This window comes from Budorcas taxicolor, chromosome 14 (genome assembly GCF_023091745.1).
Source record: "Budorcas taxicolor isolate Tak-1 chromosome 14, Takin1.1, whole genome shotgun sequence".
Taxonomy (NCBI): Eukaryota; Metazoa; Chordata; class Mammalia; order Artiodactyla; family Bovidae; genus Budorcas; species Budorcas taxicolor.
In genome coordinates, this window is record NC_068923.1 from 48123582 (window position 1) to 48144504 (window position 20923).

Below are 20923 nucleotides of genomic sequence, written 5' to 3' on the forward strand. Positions count from 1 at the left end.
TGTTGCCTTTCATTTTTACTAGCCTGAAAGCAAAAGGTTGACTGTTATATAAATGATTAAAAAGTAGCTTACCTATTTTAGTTGCACTGTAAATATTTTCTATTGGAAATACAATTCCTAAACCATATAGCAAGACTTTCGCCAATGCTGGGATAAGCTGAGTAGTTGTTACTAAAATATTCACACAGTTCGTTCTATGAGAACAGAAAGAAAAAAAAGACAGTTGAAAAATAAGTCTCCAAAATGAACAAGCAAAGCCTGTCTTCAGGCAGAGGCCCTACAAAGTGACTTGGGGACAACTTACCGGGAGTGAATGAGCGTGAGGGCCTTTAGAGCCAGTGTCAACCAGGAGTCTGTCAGGGCTTCAATTTCAGCCCTCAGCTGCAACCAGGCTTCCCTCTTGGCTGGACCAAGCAGACCTGTGGATTTAAAAGCAAAGGAACTACTTCCTTATCAACGAGTCTCGCCAACTTTATAAACAATAAACATTTAAAACTACTCTAATACCTCCCTCAAGCTTTACGTGTACTAAGCAATTCTTCACATACCATTCAACAAATATTTAGTACTGTAGGAGACATCTGTTGTTTCTGCATTCCCGACATCCCTTTTTCTAGTTATAGAAGTCCTCTCTTCTATTGAGGGAGCCTACTCACCCCTATTTCTCCAACTGCATAATTTGCACAGAGACACAACACTATTCTCTGGCTTCCACAATAGGCATATGACCTTGTCTTGGCCACTGAAAGTACCTGGAACTTTTTTGTTGAATCTATTGGGAAAGATGTTTCTCTACCCCATGGAGGTGCTGGACTGGTTGAATAGAAGCCCGGGTCTACTGGTGGTCACTTTTGCCACCTTTCGGGAGGGACTGACCCCAGAGGAAATCACAGGCCAAGGATTACTGATTGCATCACCAGAGCATCTGAATTCAGCCATGCTAGAAACCAACAATCACCCTTAAACTTTTCATTGTGTGTTAGTTGCTCAGTCGTGTCTGACTCTCTGCAACCCCATGGACTGTGTAGCAGCCCACCAGGCTCCTCTGTCCATGGAACTCTCCAGGCAAGAATACTGGAGTGGGCTGCCATTCCTGTCTCCAGGGGATGTTCCCAACCCAGGGATTGAACCCAAGTCTCTTGCATTGCAGGTAGATTATCATCTGAGCCACCAGGGAAGCCAATATATTCCTTTTCACACCAAAGTCCTTTTGAAACACAATCAAAAGATGAACTAATACAAGCATCTACCTGATAGAAGGATGCTTTACGATTCATCTTAAGTCCTTTAGGCAAGAGGTCAAGAAACTTACTCCAGTAAGTTTACTAACTCACACAACTGCTAAGAAAGGGAGCCAGGACTAGATTAGCCTGGCCAGGGCAGCTGGCTCTAAATCTATTACTTCTCTCATTCAATGACAGCAGAATAATCACTGGTTAGATGAAACTACTCTCAGCAAAAGCTGTTCTACCCCTAAAAATGTGATGTAAATGTATGATGCTCTGAGTATTTTATTGAGACTGTCTTAACCAACCCAGCAAGCTACTGGTGATAGTCACTTGCCTCCAACATTATTTTTGTAGGTATTGTAGATCTCTTTTACTCGTCTGTAGCGGAAGGCCAACTTTCTCATCCAGTCTACACCGCCCCGGACACCAGTTGCCAAGCATAAATTAGCACTGGTTGCTGCAGCAGGAAAGCCATCTGTTCCAAAGTTATATGTGCTATTTAGATGCAAGAAAAGCCCAAAGTTAACCAAAGAGAAAGTTCATCTTAGTGAGCTGAGCAATTAAACCATAACTTCCCGATCACGGGCTCACCTCAGGTCTTGTCCGTTGTCATCAGAAGAGACATCGTCTATATGAACTTGGTCACATTCCTAAAACACAATTAAAATTGATACATGTCAATTTTCAAAAAGGATCTACATTTTTTTGGGAAAAACCGTACACAGCTGTTTAAAAACAACCACCTCCAAACACTGAAATCGGTAGTGTTTGCCAACCACGTCAATCAGTAGGTGGCAGTCTTGTTAAATTGACATTTTTACCTACTTTGGGTCCTTTCTCAATGTAAGAAAGGAGCAATGTCAATAAGGACTACTGTTACTCAGGTTCAGAAAACACATTTTTGTGTTTAGAAAGGAAAGTGATTGAAAACAATTAGCATATGTGTTCCATAAACCTCAGGTACCTGAAGACATCACACTGCTCTGAGCTGATTCAGTCAATGCCGAAGTGTAACTGAAACCAGACATTTCGGTAAATCTAACATGCTAGAAAAATTAAACCTGATGCTAACTGCCAATGAAATTATGACCTTTGATTGCTGTTGAGCCACACACCAACACAGCCTGAGGCCAGCGTGGAGCCCAGACCAGAAAATCTGTTACTAGTTTGCTATTGATTTGAGAGATGTGAGTTTTATTTTGTTCGCGCGTGCACATATGTGTGTGTGTGTGTGTGTGTAGGAAAAAAGCATGGGAGACTTCCCAATCTAAAAAAATTAACCATGAGGCGTTTTTTTTCCTTTTACTGTTTTCAAAACTTAACTTTTTTTTTTTTTACTGTTTTTCTGTTATTACATATTCATTTTAAATAGTGGATTTATGAGTTGATTATAAAATAATATGATTGGAACAGACCTGATTTTAAAATCCCACACCATGCATAAACTGTTTAGAATAGGGGGTGTAATTGTGGGTTAAAGCCCAGTCGGATGGGTTTACACTGATACACCTGTTCACATGTAAGCACTCCTACATCTTACTGCTGTGCCCCAGCCTCCAGCATCTTTGTGGGAAGAGCAACACTCAATAAACATTTGCTGAACAAATGAAGGCAAACTATAATTTGGAGACAGACATGGTCTCTAGTCCAGAAACAAGTAATACGCACTTGGCATGTTTTAATATTTTAGCCATGATTCTTCTCTTGGCAGTCAGCCTCCGAATACCACAGTGGCCTTTCTGACACTTTTATTTCCATTAAAAGTTTTAGTGAAAAAAATCTTATAAGAAATCTGCAGGCGTGCATCTTGTATTTTAAAAGGTTCTTTGGACTAAAGCTCTTGTCATCCTTCCCATAGAGTTCACCTCATCAAATCTGTCCTATCCCTCTCGTGCTTGACATTCAATGTGTAACAAAGATGCCCGAGATAAAGCACCCTAGGAATAGAAGGTGGATTTTTATGTTGCCGGTTCCTTCTGCACAAATTCTTTCTCTCCATGGATTTGTGAGGAAGGGAGCAGGAGATAGAAGTAGAAAGAAACTCAAACCAGCTGTTGCTTAACAGAATTAAAATCCTGACCCCAACCTCTTCCTTCTAAAGCATCTATTTTCCAAGCAACCCTCTCCCAGCAAGCCACAAGTTCCAAGGAGGAAAAGGCTTTGACCTTGTAACCCTTCCCTGCTCTCCTGAGGTCCATAACCCCAGATAAGAAAAAAAAAAGGAATAAAAGTCTAGGAGGCCTCGCAGGCAGGACTGTGAATTTAACATTTTAAAAAACAGGTCATTCCTGCAAAACTCAATGGGAAATTTCTGAGTTATTATACATAATTCGGAGGGTGAAAGATGAATGATAGCTGTGTTTTTTCAACAACGTAACTTATTCTGGGTTTAAAGAATTACTAAATCGTGACTTTCTACCATCTAGCCATTCATCTAGACAGAAATACAAAAATGCAGTTGGTACACGACTCTGTTAGGGTGTGTGGTTAGTTAAAAAACATAAATGCGAAAAAGGGTACTCCCGCAAACAAACAGAACCCCCCAAAGCCTCAGTGCTGTTAACGCAGGATTTTTCTCTCTGGGGAGAAAGAACAGAGAGAGGGAGGAAGTTGAGGAATTAGAAGAGGAAAAGATATGTTTAAAAGAATTGAATTTAAGGAATCAAAGCTGACCCAAAGTTACCTGGTTAATTCTAGGGGTGGGAAGAATGCTTTGGAAAAACAGGGTGTTAAGAGGCTTTTCTTAAGCTAATGCAGTTGTAAATCTCCATTACTAACAGAGCAGCCTTATCTTCTAATGACTGTTGATGACTCTACCACAGCTATTGTCTGCCTGAATCCTGTATTTGTTTTGTCCTGCCAGCTTTCCTTAAGGCTTTTTGTTCCCAGGCTGGGCCCTCATTTGAAATACTGTTCAGTATCTTGGTTTACTCTAATTAAGGGTCAACTGCTCCCAGCCTTTTTACCTGCAGATAACCAAACTCACTTCACAATGATCTGATTAAAGCACAGTTTGGTGTGACAGCAACCACAAAACCCTGCTGTTTAGCAGAATTTCTTTTTAAACTTATTCTCTATTGGAGTATAATTGATTAACAATGTTTTGATAGTCTCAGGTGGACAGCAAGAAGAATCAGCCATACATGTACCTTAGCCAGAGAATTTTTGTAGAATGATTTCAATCAAGAGAGATAACTAATGAGAATGTACTCAGGGAACTCTACTCAGTGCTCTGTAGTGACCTAAATGGGAAGGAAATCCAGAAGCAGAGAAGATGTTCGTATAGCTGATTCACTTTGCTGTACAGCAGAAACTGACACAACACTGTAAAGCAACTATACTCCAATAAAAAGAGATTAAAAAATCAAGAGCATTCTTAAAGGACCTAGTTGGCGCTTTTAGGAATTAAAACATCATTAAAGTGTCTATGTAAAATGTGTTTTTGGAATGAGCTCTCAGTTTACTTAACAATAGATAAGTAGTCTGTTGCACAAACTTGCAATTGATAACATGACTTGGCAACTGAACAACAATATGAAAGATGATAAGTCACTATTATGAGTTTACAAATAATGGTAAAAATGTCTTGGAAAATAAGCTGTGTATTAAAAAAATTTTTTTTAATGAGAAACTATAATATTACTATTTTGATGCTTACCCATAAAAAACTAATTCCTCAAAGAACGGAGACTATTAAGAGACTGAAATATTTCATTTCTCAGCTGAGCCCTGTATGTGAACTTGTACTCAGTGTACTTACTGTTAAATTAGAAAACTGTAGTTCCCTGCATTCTGATATCCTGAAATTGTCTCCTCCATGGCGATAAGGCTTCCCTTCTTTCACTTTTCAGAAGCCATCCAGCTTTTTGCCTGTTTTCCTAAGAGCCTAATTTGAGGTTTCCATTTTTGCTTTCTGAATTTGGTTGCTTTTCATTTGCAAATCTATTCTAAACCCAGACAGTTAGGTAACTGAGGGATAGGAGAAGAAACCAATGAAACAACAACAGCAACAAAGTTTACAGCCCCACTGCAAGAGTCTATAGACGCAGAAGACAATAATGGAAGCTTTCTATATTTTCAGGTGCCAAAATCTATGCCTACAAACCATAATTAGATGCTTAATACACAGAGTGCAGAATATATATAATTTCATGAGAAAATACATTTTTATTCCCAAAAGACTGAATGTGCTGAAAATGTAATTGAAATAAACTTCCAAAAAGTATGCAGTAAGATTTTAAGGAATTCAAGCCATTACCGAATCCAAGTCTTGGGGTAGCATCCACATAGGGGCCTCCCATGGCCAGTGCAACCAATTTAGTGTTAATTAATTAATTGGTCAGGCATTATTCTGGCCTGCTGAGGCTTGAGACACCTAAGGGACCCCAAACACACATGGGTGTCAGGCTTGGGGTCTCAGGTAGAGGTGTGAAGTAGTCATTTCCTTGTCTCCTGATAGACTCTGCACTCAACATGGATCCAAAGTGGCTAATGGGTGCTTTGGGCTAAAAAGGTAATCATTTATTTATTATTGTGTCTGATTATTTATTAAGGAATACCTGTTCTGGTTATTGCTATAGATGCTAAGGACACACCACTTAACACAAAAATCCTTACCATCTTAGAACTAACATTCCAGTTGGGAGAGACATCCAAACAAGAAAACATGCAAAATGTACAATCTGTTAGACAGTGATAAGTGCTAAGGAGAAACAATATGGCAGGCAAGGGGATATGCAATGCTGTGGGAGTGTCTGGGGAAACAGCTTTGCAGGACAAGGAAAGAGCAAGTGTAAAGGCCCTGAGGCCAAAGAGGGAGAGTTACATGCACCAGCAGGTGACAGGGACTGTCGATGCTGGTCCTCTACTTCTGAATGGCTATAGTGTGAGGGTGGGGGAAGGTGACCTTTTGGAGGCCAGCCATCCTTCTCTCTAGAAAATACCCCACAGATGCAAAGGGACTCTGTGCAGTTAATCAGCAGGTCTCAGAGGTAGGAAGGAAAGATCTTAAACAGTTTCTTTTAACCCTCAAAGTATAGATACGAGAACTGATGCAAGGCTGAAAAGGGATCAAGAGATAAGCAGAGACCTATTTGTTGTTCATGGCTTTCCAAAGGGATGTCAATATCAATGTTTTTGTATAAAAGTTTACATCATGTCATGTCAATACGAGAGGAGTATATAATTAACATTTTTATTTAACCAGTTTTAACATATACCCATATCCCTCAAAGAGCTTCTAAGAGTCAAGCCAGTGCTAGGCAAAGTTGTGGCTATCCTTCACTAGGTAAATTTCATAATTTTGTACTGAATTAGACATTGCTAACACATTGGACCCACTGTTGTCACCCTGAGCTCAGTCCCTCCCTTTCCAGAAGTCCTAAAGCACCAGGACTACACCACCCACTGACACTGGATTACAAAGGTATCCTGTCTTGAGAGTCTATATCCTATGAAGAATGGATTTTTCCTTCCCTTGAAGGGATGGATAACAACCCCAATAAGAGCTGTTTTCTATATTTGTGCGGTGGTAAAGAACTCCACCGGTTTTGGAAGAGACATAAGAGAGGCGGTTTTGTTCCCTGGGTCGGGAAGATTCCCTGGAGAAGGGCATGGCAACCCACTCCAGTGTTCTTGCCTGGAGGATCCCATGCACAGAAGAGCCTGGTGGGCTAGTCCATGGGGTCACAAAGAGTCAGACATGACTGAAGTGACTTAGCACATCTGCAGAGGCAGGCCCATGGTTGTTTCTACTCACACAGACTCCTTTATTGAGCTGAATTACTGATACTTATGTTGGACACAAAATAGTATTTAAGGTTACAGCCTATTTTATGGCTGCAAATAAATGAAGACTCAGAAAAGCTAAGCAACCTCAGTGCTGAGACACTATACAGGCCTTCGATCCCCAAGCATTATTTCTCCCTAGGATCCCTGGGTTTTGCATAATTTAGACTATGGCCCACTCCACAACCTAGGCCCCTGCTGGCTTGTCAGTTGTTTGATGTTTACGAGATTCCTGCTCCAGGATGTATCCTCACCTCTGCTTGCCCCATGCCCACCTGGGGGTCCAGCATTTGTCACCACTGCCCCTCTTTTGGCCCAGAGCTCGGAGGTTCAAGCTCCATCCTGCGGTTCAAGCCCCACACCTTCATCTCTCCTCTTGGCCTCCAAAAGATTGGCACTTCAGAGAGAAATTTTCCCAGGAGGAAAGCCATCATGGAAACTTGGTCTTTACAAGGGTGGAGGGGGCAGAGCACAAGGGTAGATGAGAGCATAGGTATTAGCATGATTTTGTCACATGTCCTACTAGAAGGCTCGAAGCCTAGGAACAAGGACTCGGTCACAGTCACAGGAGAGTTGAATGAGGGCAGGTGGCAACCATCAGGGAAGCATGATGCTGAACCCACAGGCACTGGCCTGCAAGCTCTATTGTACCTGAAACGGCTCCTATGAGCAAGCATCCTTCAGATAAACCACAAACCCAACGCCCAAAGTTCAGCCTTGTCTGGCTTCCCTTTATGTGCCGTGCCTTGTGCTTCTCACAGAGCAGTAAAATCAATAAAATCAGCAAGCTTCAGTGACTCTGGGCCCTCAGCTTACAGACACCTCAGCCCTTGTGGGGCTGGATTATAAAATGCTGACATGCATGGCTGGGGAAAAGTGCCAACCCATGAAGCAGCTGAATACCAGGTCCAGTGTTGGGAGCAGGAAGAAAGCCACATGGGGTCCTATCTCACGGCCATGCAGCAAAAGCATGGTCTCCCTCAGAACTCTGGTTGCACTGTTATTCTGCCTTTTTGGTTCTTTCTGTCATTATTCTTGGCACTGCAACTCAAGCTGACCTTTTTCCGATCCATCATCATCTCTGGCCTTCCAGGGCTGGGCCACAGACATGTTCTTTTGGACTGAGCTCCGGGAATAACTCAGATTTTGTACAGGGGCTCATATGCAAAATATTAAGTTATGGCAGAATTTTTCTGCAAATATTTATTCTGCTTTGATACCGTAGTGGTTGGACTTTTCCCTCAAGCCTCTCACTTGTGCCATAATTATGTAAAAACACACCATGCCATTCACGTTCATTTAGGATAATTAATGAAAAGAATTAAGACAGTTACAATGGGTCTTATTCTCTGTGCCAAACACAGTGACATCACAGTCAGGATGCTGAGGCGTGTACACCCCTGAACCTGACACTAGAAACATAAACTCCAAGTAAACCTGCAGGCTTTGCATAAACAGACTTGAAGACTTGGAGGCAGTCTGCACGTTATGAAAGGGAACAATATAAAAATGTTACAAACATGTCTTGGGAGAAGTTGAGTTATATAAGCCCTGATTCTGCTGACTGAAGCGATATTTGCTCCATTTTCCAAATTTACCATGAGAAAACGAACACCATACTGCCGACTAATTGTTTCAATACCTTCCTTTATGAAGCAAAAATGGAAAGAAAAAGCATCCTCAGAGAAGGAGCTATTTCCATTGTGTCCGTGCATCAGTAAGCCTCCTGAGACTTGCTGGAGTTGCCCAGGGACACGGTGGCTGGGTTCTCTGCCCCTTTCTGTCATCAAGCAATTACATCCACTTCTCTGACCTCTCCACCAAACAATAAGATAACTAGCTTGACACCTTAGACATCTGCAAGTTACCAGAACGTTTTCCTTTTATTCCTAAATATGAAAACTGTAATATATGGAGTACAGGAGTATTTCTAGTACTTTTAAAGACAACTCACTCAAATGGGCTTCCCAGGTAGTGCTAGTGCTAAAGAACCTGCCTGCTAGTGCAGGAGACATAAGAGATGTGGGTTTGATCCCTGGGTCGGGAAGATCCCCCGGAGGAGGAAATGGCAACCCACTCCAGTATTCTTGCCTGGAGAGCTCCATGGACAGAGGAGCCTGGTGGGCTCCATGGAGTCACAAAGAGTCGGACACAATTGAAGCGACTACCACACATGGCACACACTCACATTAGTTGTCTGGAAGGCAAGTGATTAACAGTGCTTTGAAAAATTAAAAGAAAAAACAAAAGATTCTCCCTGTGGATCTGCTCACACTACTCTCTTTCTAATAAAAAAATCCAATTGTACAGATGGCATTACAAGGTGACCAGTATTTGAGTGACAGAGGTTTTTAAGGGAGTGATTTCCATGCGGCTTTTGGAAATAACTCCCGACTGCCTAGATATCTGCATAATTTTGTTGGAAAAATAAGGTAAGATGGGTCAACCCTAGAGATTTTCTGTGACTTGGAAGTTCTATGGAGGGGGGAGGGGTGGTCCAGAAGCAAACTAATTGATGGCAAAGATATGAAGAGTCCTGCTCCTAATTCACTGACAATTAGATTCAGCTCCTTGAGCTCTGTGGTAAAGAAATTCTGTCTGTACGGTGTAGCACAGGGAAATGTATTCAATATCTTGCAACAACCTATAATGGAAGAGAATCTGAAAAAAATATACGTATAACTGAATCACTTTGATGTACACCTGAAACTAACACAACACCATAAATCAATGATATACTTTGCTTAAAACAGGAAAGAAAGAAATTCTGTCCGTCAGTAAATGTGCAGAAACTTGGATTTTACTGGGATATTTTGCTCTGTATAAAAGAGGCTGTTCAATTAGCACACTGTGTGTTTAGACTCACTGATCTAAACAGTAAGTCTAAATCATGTGCCTGTAGTGTGCTTCCTAAAGCTGTGTCCAAACCCGCACTACACTTTCAAATGGATGCAACGAGAAGTCACAGCACTGCTGTGCCCTGTGCCTGTCACTGTGGACTGGTGGCATGCCTGTGGCACGGGCCTCCTGGAAAGAAGGGTGTGGGGCTGCAGCCCTGTTACTCTGGCTCTCAGCAGCAGGACTGGTCATGTCCGTCTGGGGTGCACCTTGTGACCTGTGGCCCGCCCTTGCTTTCCCACACAATGCTTCCTGGCAAAAGAAAAGGCTGCAGATTACCCATGGCTACAGCACAGGAGATGAAGAACAAAGGGAGTTTTTGAAATCTGCCTCATTCTGTTAGACAGTTTGGGGAACACAAGGAATTAAAATACAGCTGGACAAATTTATCTTTACATTCCCACTTTAAAACTATCTACTCAGCACAGCATCAGTGCCAACACGTGTTAATAAGTCAATATTTAAATATCCCATTCTGTTTTGATAGGAATAGGATGACACAAATATAGAAGCCAACAAGGGGGGAAAAAAAAACAACAATTTCAAATCTCAAACTAGGTAAGAGGAATTTTAACATCAATTTTTGAGATCTGGTAATCAGATGCAACTTGTAGAGACATATGCTGTTTTAAATTATTGTTTCTTACTTAGAGAAACAATATTTTAATATATTTAAAGTTACAATATCCTGTAGGGATTATCTAAACAAAAGAGATATTTTTCTAGAATATCTCTAGTACCTGTATTTGAAACCCAAGACTCGAATTACAGCAGTTTCAGCAAAGGCAAGACATTAGCTATTTCAATCTCATTCTGTTTAGCTGAATATTCATAAAACATTTAGAGGATAAAATCTTTACTGAAAAGCATGTGAAGATGGCATGTTAAAGCAGAAGATAAAGTGCTTATGCTATGTTTTCATATATGTACAAGGATATACTAAATATTTAAGATCACTAAATAAAAATTATAGGGCTATCAAGCTTATTAATGAATTAAAGAGAAGATGAGAACATGTTTTCAAATTTGTAATATGTTCTTATAGTATTAATTCCTTTAAAAATGTGCTCATTAAAAGTGAGATGGCATGATAATACCACCACAGCACACTTCTCCAAGAATCCCAAAGGAATTGCATGAAGCTGGTTTCTTCTTAGCGAGTGGTACAAGGTTAATAAATATGTCAGTTTCACTCTGCTTGGAGTTCCTTCTTTCTAATCATGAATGCCTTCTTTACCACATGGTCATATTAAATACATTTGTCTTTATTCACACCCTCCACCTTAGGGTGAGGAAAAGAAGGCTTACTAATCAAAGCCAGACAGAACTGAAGATAAGTTTTTAAAATGAAATGGGCTTATCTGAAATTGTTCGACACTGTGTCTCTAAAAGTAATGGATTCATTTAATTGATAATTATGGCATGTTATTACATTTGATCAAATGATATCAACACATAATTTTCCTTTCTTTAAAAAAATACAGTAAATTAAAAAATACAGTGAATAAAAAGCACCAAGTGAAAAGGTATATGGTGAATGCCTAATAATTTAATGCTACAAGATCCATCTTTTATTGATTATGTTTTGTGCAATAGCACAAAATACATTTCAGTGCATTCTGTACCCTTACCGCATGATACTATATACAGAAAGCTTTGGCCCAAATTTAATAGCTTCATTTATAGTTCAGCTAATATAAGAAGATATGGCATTTTACAAATCTGCAGAGAAATCAGTGAAAATGTTCAGTTCAGGCCAGTCGCTCAGTCGTGTCCGACTCTTTGCAACCCCATGAATCGCAGCACGCCAGGCCTCCCTGTCCATCACCATTTCCCGGAGTTTGCCCAAATGTTATGTTATATACCTTCAAATACAAAATAGGGTAGTGCATCAATGTTTCATAATACGTCAAATTGTATTACATAGTTTTTCATTAAAATATCATAGTTTTAATTGTATCATGTAATTTAAAATCAAGTAGTAAGATAAAACAGTAAAGGCTGACAATGTACAAAATAATAATTCAGAGCCTTGAAAAAAAGAAAACTCAGCACATGTCTAATATAAATGTCACTCTTTTGACTGTCAGGACTACTCTTAAGAATAAGCCTTTGATTTACTGCTGAACTGATTTCTCAGTTTTCAGTGGGTTTGCCCATCATTTTGCAAACATAATTTGTCATTGGCCACAGTGTTCTTTGTAATTCCTGTTGCCTTTCTTTTAGATCTATTATTCCTGCTGAGAGTATCTACCAAAGAAGAATTTTTCATAGTGACACCAACTCTAGTCTTGCTGTGAATAATCACATTCTCATAAAAATCATTCTTTTTATTGCAAACTTGCTGCCAGAAGCACGGAAACATATTCAAACCAGGAAACCTTTTATCCTTTCCTGCAATCACTTTCTTTTAACTGTCACTGCCATTTGAAGAAAATTAATCACATACTAATTCATTCACCAAGCATTTAACTAGAAGTTTTCATTTACCTGGACTATTTCTGTTTTGATCATACATAAACCAATGAACTAAAGCTTTGATATTAAACAGGTCATATTTTAAGAGAGATTTTTTAATCTCTGAAACAATATTTCGCTCTAAAATTCAGTGTTTGCAACAAACACAAGTTCTGGTTTATTATCATTCCATGTCTATTGATTCATTTTCGTTGACCTTCAAGCCATTTGTCTATAATCTTTAAAGGCATATTTCAATGTAATTGGTTTTTTAAGTGACTCTTTTTTTGCAGGGGTGGGAAGTAAAATTTGAAAGTTTAAAAGAGACCAATTTGTCAATTTTAGTTGACATATTCAGCGAGATGACTTTATACTGATAAAAAAGACTCAATTTTGTATCAAAGAATGTGTAGCTCAGAATAACACCCTTAGTTAATAAGTGAATAAAAATTTTCCACGCTGATTTCCTCTGCCATATAATTATTGCTGACTCCCGAGAGAAAAGTTGGCAGAACCGGACGTAGGCACTTAAAAAAATAGGTTCCCCATGAGCTGAAGGAAGGTTCCATCATCACCTTCCCTCACTGTCAGCCCCTTCGTGGGGAGTGAGGACCTCTCAGGAGGCACTTTCTTACTCAAAAAGCTCTCTCTTCTCTTCTAAGTATCAGGGGGTCTGAAATTCCACCCCTTGAAATCTTCCCTTTTCAATCTTCTTTTATAAGACAAAGACTTCCGGTAAGGGTAAATGACTTAAATAAGCTCCATTACTTTGTGTGAACTGTCTTATCTGGTAAATTTCCTCCAGCATGGGGGTGCAGGGGGCTCTGGTATGCCCCAAACCAATGCATGTCAATAGCAGAGGGAAAAGGAGTTGGGGGCTGAAAACTAAGGAAAAATTTTGTTCATACTCACAGTCTCACTTCCTATAAAACCATGGCCTTTTCCTATGATTAAACATTCCAAGCCACAAAGAATATCTTTTGGTTGTTTGTATATTATTCAGGAAAGTATTATATAGCATTAATATGGTCTATGTTATATATTACAGGACACACATTCTGTATTCTTTCATTTTGTTATGTACTCAACTAACAATGACTGACCGCCTATACCAGGCACTAAGTATACAAAAATAAATGAAATGCACATATAGCCAGAATGGCTTCATAAACATGGGAGGGGCTGGAGAAAGAGGGTACAAGTGAGTGCCACTAGAATTTTCTCTCAGGGAAGGAACTAGAATTCTAACAAAGCTATGAGAATGGAACATGGGATTCACCATGCTTCTAGCCCTTTTCCTTTCAGTCCAGCCTGTGCATCAAATCACTGTCAGATACAGTTCTCTCAGAGTAGGTTTTGTCCACCCCCCACCCCCAACCCCCTGCCCCGAAATACAATTTCCACTCTGGAGGGTTAGCTTCTTGGTGGCAGGTGATACACTTCACTTCTCTTTCTGTATCTGCCTTTTAGCCAGAAGGTGATCAGATGCTTGCGTGTGTGCTGAGTGGTTTCAGTTGTGTCCGACTCTTTGTGACCCTATGGACTATAGCTCACCAGGCTCCTCTGTCCATGGGATCCTCCAGGCAACAATACTGGAGTGAGTTGCCATGCCCTCCTCCAGGAGATCTTCCCAACCCAGGGATTACACTTGTGTCTCTGAAGTCTCCTGCACTGGCAGGTAGGTTCTTTACCACCAGCGCCACCTGGGAAGCCCTAATAGATGCTTAGGAAAAATTAAATTAGAAACACTAAATATATGCCAATGCAAATGGGCATTCGAAGGCTTTTCTACTGAGCCTTAACCTTGCCCATCCAATGCCATGTCTGTCTCTCCTTCACAGCCCATCTAGAGGGGTCACATGCTCCCGGCAGGCCAGTCTCAGCCTGGTCTCCACGTCCCTCTTTCACTGGATAACGACTGTGTCTATTGCTTGCTGGAATGCCTTGTCTCGCCTCTCTCACCTGTCAAGGCAAGGTTCCTTTTCTTTGTCAGCCCTGACGAATGCTCTGGAGCTCACTGAATAACAGAAGCAACAATCATTAAGAGCTACTATGTGTCTGGTCCCTATACTGCAAGCCTATCCCTTCTCTTGGGGATCTTCCCAACTCAGGAATTGAACCAGGGTCTCTTGCATTGCAGGCAGATTCTTTACCAGCTGAGCTACCAGGGAAGCCCATGTTATTTCCAACCCTCCCTTAAACTCTACATTTGATGGATAAGGAAATGAAGGCTTACAGAGATCACTTCTGTGTATCCCAGCAGGTAGTAAATTTTTGGAGAGAAGAGATAACTTTTTATGGGTCTTTTTTCTCTCTTTTTTCTAAGTTGGACCTTATTTCTGCCTATTCCTTTCCTACATGGACCAAGCACATGGATGATACTGAAGGAAACCTTCCAGATTATCTGACAGAATTTAATATGAAAGAATGGGTCAACCCAACTGGAAATTAATTGCTAACATTTTTACGTTTTGTCATTGCAGTGTTAAAAAGTTAGTAGTTTTAGGAAAATATATTTATTATCTTGTTTGATTGCAAAATGATACATACTCATGTACAGCATTCATGAAAAACAGAAAAACATATAAAGGAAATAAACTTCAATTCCATCCCTCAGAAGTAAGCTCTGTTAAATTCTTCCATCATTCTTCCTGGTCCTACTCACTCACTCACTCAGTCAGCCTTCCTCATGTTTTTCATAGAGCTTAAATTTTGATAGGTGATATATACCCCCTCCTCCCCCCCCCAACAAAAAAGTGCTTCCCAGGTGGTGCTGGGGTAAAAAATTCACCTGCCAATGCAGGAGATCCAAGAGACAGATGTTTGATCCCTGGGTTGAGAAGATCCCCTGGAGTATGAAATGGTAACTGCTCCACTATTCTTGTCTGGAAAATTCCATGGACAGAGGAGCCTGGCAGGCTACAGTCCATGGAATCACAAAGAGCTGGACAGGACTATAAGACTGGAGCACAGAGCACATACCAAAATAGCAGGTAAAGCCAGGTATCTGTTTTGTAGCTACTTTCTCTTCTACTCGGCAATGTGGAATAAATATCATTTTCTATCAATTAACCATCTCTATTATCTTTTAAATTGCTGAATACTATTCACAATTATACATGTTTCATATTTCTCTTAACCAAACAATGGCTGATAGTTCTTCAAACTGTTTTAAAATGCTGATAGCATTTTTTTTTAAACTGTTAATAAGTAGGGCAATGGCTGTCTATCTTCCTTACATTCTATTTTAAGCATCTAAAAGAATATTTATTATTAAAGAAGAATTAATATTTAAGCATCTTTGTGCACAAAACAGTAATCACTTGATAAATGTTTAAGTGAATGACCAGGCTGATGAACAAACGTAGATTCATGACATTCACTTATCTCTTTAGGCTATATTATACTTTCCTTATTTGACATTTTTCTTCACTCAAATCTCTGATCCTTGTTCTATATCCCTTCTGCTTAGAACATTCTTCTCTAAAGTTCACTCCATACAGTTCTGTCGATTCCTGTTAATCCTCTGTGGCAGTTTCAATGTCACCCTCATCTTTCTGAGTCCTTACTCTGAGCTTACATGATTTTAAACACTTTGAGAACACAGACAGATATCTGCATCTTATTTACTATCATCCCTAAAAAGCTTTACAAAATTCAGTTGTTTCTTAACTCTAACATAAAGTTTTACATTTTCTCTTGGATTTTGGGAAAGCTTCTGTCAATTTCCTTAAGGCCTTGACTTCTGCTTACAACAATTTGAATAGGTATGTGATTGAAAGCAGAGTGAATCTTTCATTTTTGGCATTTAGAATGCAAGTAATTTCCCCTATATTTTGAAGAAAGCAAAGACTATAATTTCTACTTTGCAAAGAGAAAGTATTATTTCACCACACCTCTACATGTTCTTACTACAAACATGCTAAATACTACCTTTCAACTATGAATGTTCCAAGCTACTTATTTTTTATTTAGTAGGAACATTTTTTATCTGCAAATCCAGGAGGACTACATGAATGTGTGTTTAAAACAACAATTTCCACCAATTAAAAGGGATGGTGTCTTGGACCTAAGATGTCCCTTTAACTTCTTGACAAAACACAATACCAGAAGATACTTCTTAGTTGATTGTTTTTCCAAGAGGCAAACAAAATCACCAGGTAATGTTGATCAAAAAACAGCATCCTCTCTGCCTGCCCCGGTCCTCTACCTGCCTTACAAAGGAGTAGCACACAATTAGTAGCAGGAAGAATCTGGGACTGAAAAGCCTTTCCTTAGAAATGCTGTTAGCATACTGGACTGGCTGAGCCCAGATAGAGGCTCTATTGTAACTGCCCCGAAATGGGAGAAGACTCCAGGGACCACAACTTAAGCACATTTGGGGGAAGTTGAAGTTACAGGCTTTCTCTTGCACTCGTCAATTTAAAACAAAAAAAAGAGAGAAGAAGAGTTCTTTTTTCTCTACTAAGAAAACTTCCTATGAAGGTAAGTGAGTAAAATCTCCCAGACTGAAGATTACTGGGCACCTGTCAAAATGAAGAATCTAAACAAAAAGTCTGTCATAGGTGACACCAACAGGTCAGTTTCTCAGGATTTTTAAATAAACTGACAGCCCTCAGCCAATTACATGAATTACCAGCCGAAGTGGCATGTCTGTTCGGTAAGCAGAAAAGGCACTTTACATGCAGAGGCCCACCAGGTGCCAGGCACTGACTGGGGCTCCAAATATTCTCTAACTGTACTGTACCTCTGAACCATCTCTGATGCTCACCAGGGTTGATGGGTGAAGCTCATGCATTCATTGTTCAGGTAAGGCCTAAACTTGGGCCTGAACTTCAAAGAAGTGTTCACTGTTTCCTCAGACCACGCTGCCTCCTAGTTGCTTCATCCATAGAACGAAGCCAGTATTTTATTTTATTCTATTTTTCAGGAAACAAAGCCAGTATTTTAAATAACGATAAATGGAATATAACCTTTAAAAGTGTGAATCAGTATGTTATACACCTGAAACTTACATATTCTTATACATCAATTATACCACAATAAAAAATAATAAAAAAGAGACTTTGGTAAAACTAGGAAGATAGCTTCACAGGCAGGTCAGTTACCAGTTTGTTAGAACATCCAGTTTTGTTTTACACATGTTATCAAATGTATGTTGAGATCTGTGTTGCCAAACAGAAATCTCACAAAGAGACCCCTGCTCTCAGACGTTTCTTTTTCACTCAATACGTTCTTCTTGGAATCTTAACCAATTTCATGAGTGATGACTTCAAACTCACTTCTCTCTGTTGAGCTTCAGACCTGCATTTACTACACTTGCTGGAGTCTGTCTGATGTACAGAACACACTTCAAATTCATCAACAACTCAAAAAACCTGTAGTTAGCATCTTCCTCTTGGAGCCAGCTCACTGTCCTGGGTTTTCCATCTCTACCTTACTGTTCAAGCCTGAACTAAGATTCTGGTTTCCCAACCCAGTACATCAAATCTACTCCCACATCCTCTCCAGACTATTTTCTTAAGAGCTTCTCCATTTGCCCCCAGACTCTGTTCCGACAAACAAGCCCTGGTGATTTCTTCTCTAGAGTACTGATACCCCTCACTTCACGATGCAATTCATCTTCATAGCAAAGATAAGCATTCATTCATGATTACCCTGGGCATTCATATGACATGGCACATCCTTCGCAGAGTTTACAAAGCCTCTCATAATCTGGCTCCTCTGTCCTCTTATCTCCCAACTGCTTGGCATGCACTCTGTGCTTTGTGTGTGTGTTCGCTGCTCAATCATGTGCAACTCGTGGCAACCCCATGGACTGTAGCCCACCACGCACCTCTGTCCATGGAATTCTTCAGGCAAGAAGACTGGAGTGGATTGCCATTTCCTTCTCCAGAGGATCTTCCCAACCCAGGGATTGAACCCTGGGCTCCTGAATTCCAGGTGGGATTCTTTACCATCTGAGCCAACACTTTAGATCTACTCAAACTGTTCCTAAATGCCGTGCTCTCTTGCCCCAAAGGTTACATACATCATGTGGAAGTCGTATCTCCTGCCTTCTTGTCTCGTCACTCCTCCCATAGGCTGGGTTGGTGATCTTGGTTTCAGACTCTGCTATCATTACATGTTTCCATCACTGTGGAGATTCACTGTGATATAACCGTTCCCTTACTTTTCTGTCTCCACCTCCCATCCTGACTCCTGAGGGCAGTGACTATATTTCATCTCTTCTCCTCAATGCCTAGCACAGTGTCCAGGATGGAGTAAGCATGAGTAAATTTATAGCACTTTTTCTCTGTCACATGTGGATGTGTGTTAGTTGCTCAGTTGTCTCCAACTCTTTGTGACCCCAAGGACTGTAGCCTGGCAGGCTCCTCTGTCCACAGGATTCTCCAGGCAAGAATACTGGAGTGGGTTGCCATTCCCTTCTCCAGGGGCTCTTCCCAACCCAGGAGTCAAACCTGGGTCTCCTGCATTGCAGGCAGATTCTTTACCATCTGAGTCACCAGGGAAGCTGCAATGTAGATAGAGGCAGCTAAAATAATATTTTTGTCTACTCAACAATAGGAATTTACAAGTACATCCGTCTGTCCATCATCTAACAATCAAGCAATTTATTTACCCACCTACCTCCAAACCTTTTCAAAACAGATTTTAGGTTTGCTTGAGCAACTACTAATAGTAGAGTACAACATATAAACAAAGCTAACAAATAACACATTGGAGACAGTATGTTCTGTTAATGGGATCTGCTGTATGACAATGGCGTGTGACAGCATCAACATGCCACTATTTCCTTTACGTTGCTGCAGAGAAATTGCCAGGTTATGGGACATGGCTAGAGAGGTGTGTGTAATGATACTGAGGTAGGAAATCCCTTTTCCCATCTTAGCTTTACTATTACCTAATCAAGATGTGAAGAGCCAATTCATTGGAAAAGACTGATGCTGGGAAAGATTGAGGGCAGGAGGAGAAGGGGGCAACAGAGCATGAGATGGTTGGATGGCATTATCGACTCAATGGACATGCGTTTGAGCAAACGCCGGGAGATAGTGAAGGACAGGGAAGGCTGGCATGCTGCAGTGCATGGGGTCGCAGAGTCAGACACGACTGAGTGAACCACCACCACCAACACCACCACCAAGTGGCTTTGGGCAAAAATCACATCATTTCAATTGCCTACATGTGTACCCTGCAGATAAGAAGACTGAGTTTCCAGTGCTGATAGAGGTCAAGGTCAATGCTCTGTACTGATGTGAGAAGAGCTTCCCTTTAGCCAGCTTCTCCCTCTACGTCACTCTGCACACGGCAAGGCTCTGCTCTATGACACAGACACCACTAGCAAGGCCCACAAGTCAGCCTTCAAAACATGAGGCAAGAAGAGGACAAGAAAAGGCAGTCAGCACAACCCAAGAAACACATTTCTTTTGGCCAAGAAGCCAGCATCCTTGTTTTCTATGAAGGGACAGCACAGGGTGAGGGGAGCCAGACACAAGAGCTATTTAACTGCCCCAAAGAAACCTTCCCTCTTGGAACTGGGGGTGGAGGAACAACGTAAAGGAGGAAAGAACAAAAGGAGTGCACTGGATCCGTCTGCATTTGCAAACTGAACATCAGCAGAATTTCTGTTGTTTTCCAGTGTGATTTCTGTTGGAATTCTACATGGGAATTTTGGCAGCAAACCACTTATTATTTCAAAATTTTCATTCCCTATCTATTCCCTAAGCCACCCCCTCTTCTTTCTCCATGGCCCTACTCCAGTTTTTGCATCAAAGATACTCAGGAAAGAACAGCAGATTGGACTTCCTTAGTGCCTCCCACGTGTCAGAGCTAGTTCTATGCACCTAACAGACGTTTGAGGCGGACTTCCCTAGCGGTCAGGTGGTTAAGACTCTGCACTTCCACTCCACTGCAGGGGGCATGTGTTCGATTGGTGGATGGGGAGCTGAGACACCACATGTTGCATGGTCCGGTCAAGGAAAAAAAAATTTTTAATAGGTATTTATGTACTGAATCTTCATACTGACCCTAGGATACTATCATTATCCAATTTTAAAGATAAGAAATTGAGGCACATAAGGGTCCCTCCAAAATGAATGAATACTTAAGTTCAACCTCCAGTACCCTAGAATCGTAAGATGTGCTGTGCTATGCTTAGTCGCTCAGTCGTGTCCAACTCTTTATGACCCCGTGGACTGCAACCTGCCAGGCTCCTCTGTCCATGGGATTCTCCAGGCAAGAATACCAGAGTGGGTTGCCATGCCCTTCTTCAGGGGATCTTCCTGACCCAAGGATCGAACCCAGGTGTCCTGCATTGCAGGCGATTCTTTACAATCTGAGCCATCAGGGAAGCCCAGAGTTGTAAGATAACATGCTGCATAAATGCAGGGCTTTGAGTCAAGTTGGAATAGTTGATTATAATTATTCAACAATTTTCTAATTATAAGAAATAGTAACTACAGAAAAGAAAAATATAAAGAGAACTTATAGTTTAGTTTATGGTCATGTTATGCCCACTGGTGGTAGCTTAGTTGCTAAGTTGTGCCTGACTC

At 40.7% G+C, this 20923-nt stretch overlaps 1 protein-coding gene across 6 annotated transcripts in view; it reads right to left on the minus strand.

Annotated features, from left to right (window-relative positions):
• The window catches only part of EYA1 (EYA transcriptional coactivator and phosphatase 1), a 180759-nt gene that overhangs the window by 15609 nt on the left and 144227 nt on the right, over positions 1-20923 (minus strand). For all 6 annotated transcript variants that reach the window (XM_052651460.1, XM_052651459.1, XM_052651458.1 and 3 more), the window contains 4 exons: positions 1821-1879; positions 1564-1724; positions 305-419; positions 73-194 (listed from right to left, as the gene is read on the minus strand). In XM_052651460.1, coding sequence (XP_052507420.1) covers positions 73-194; positions 305-419; positions 1564-1724; positions 1821-1879 — 457 coding nt within the window. The remainder of the gene's footprint in view (positions 1-72; positions 195-304; positions 420-1563; positions 1725-1820; positions 1880-20923) is intronic.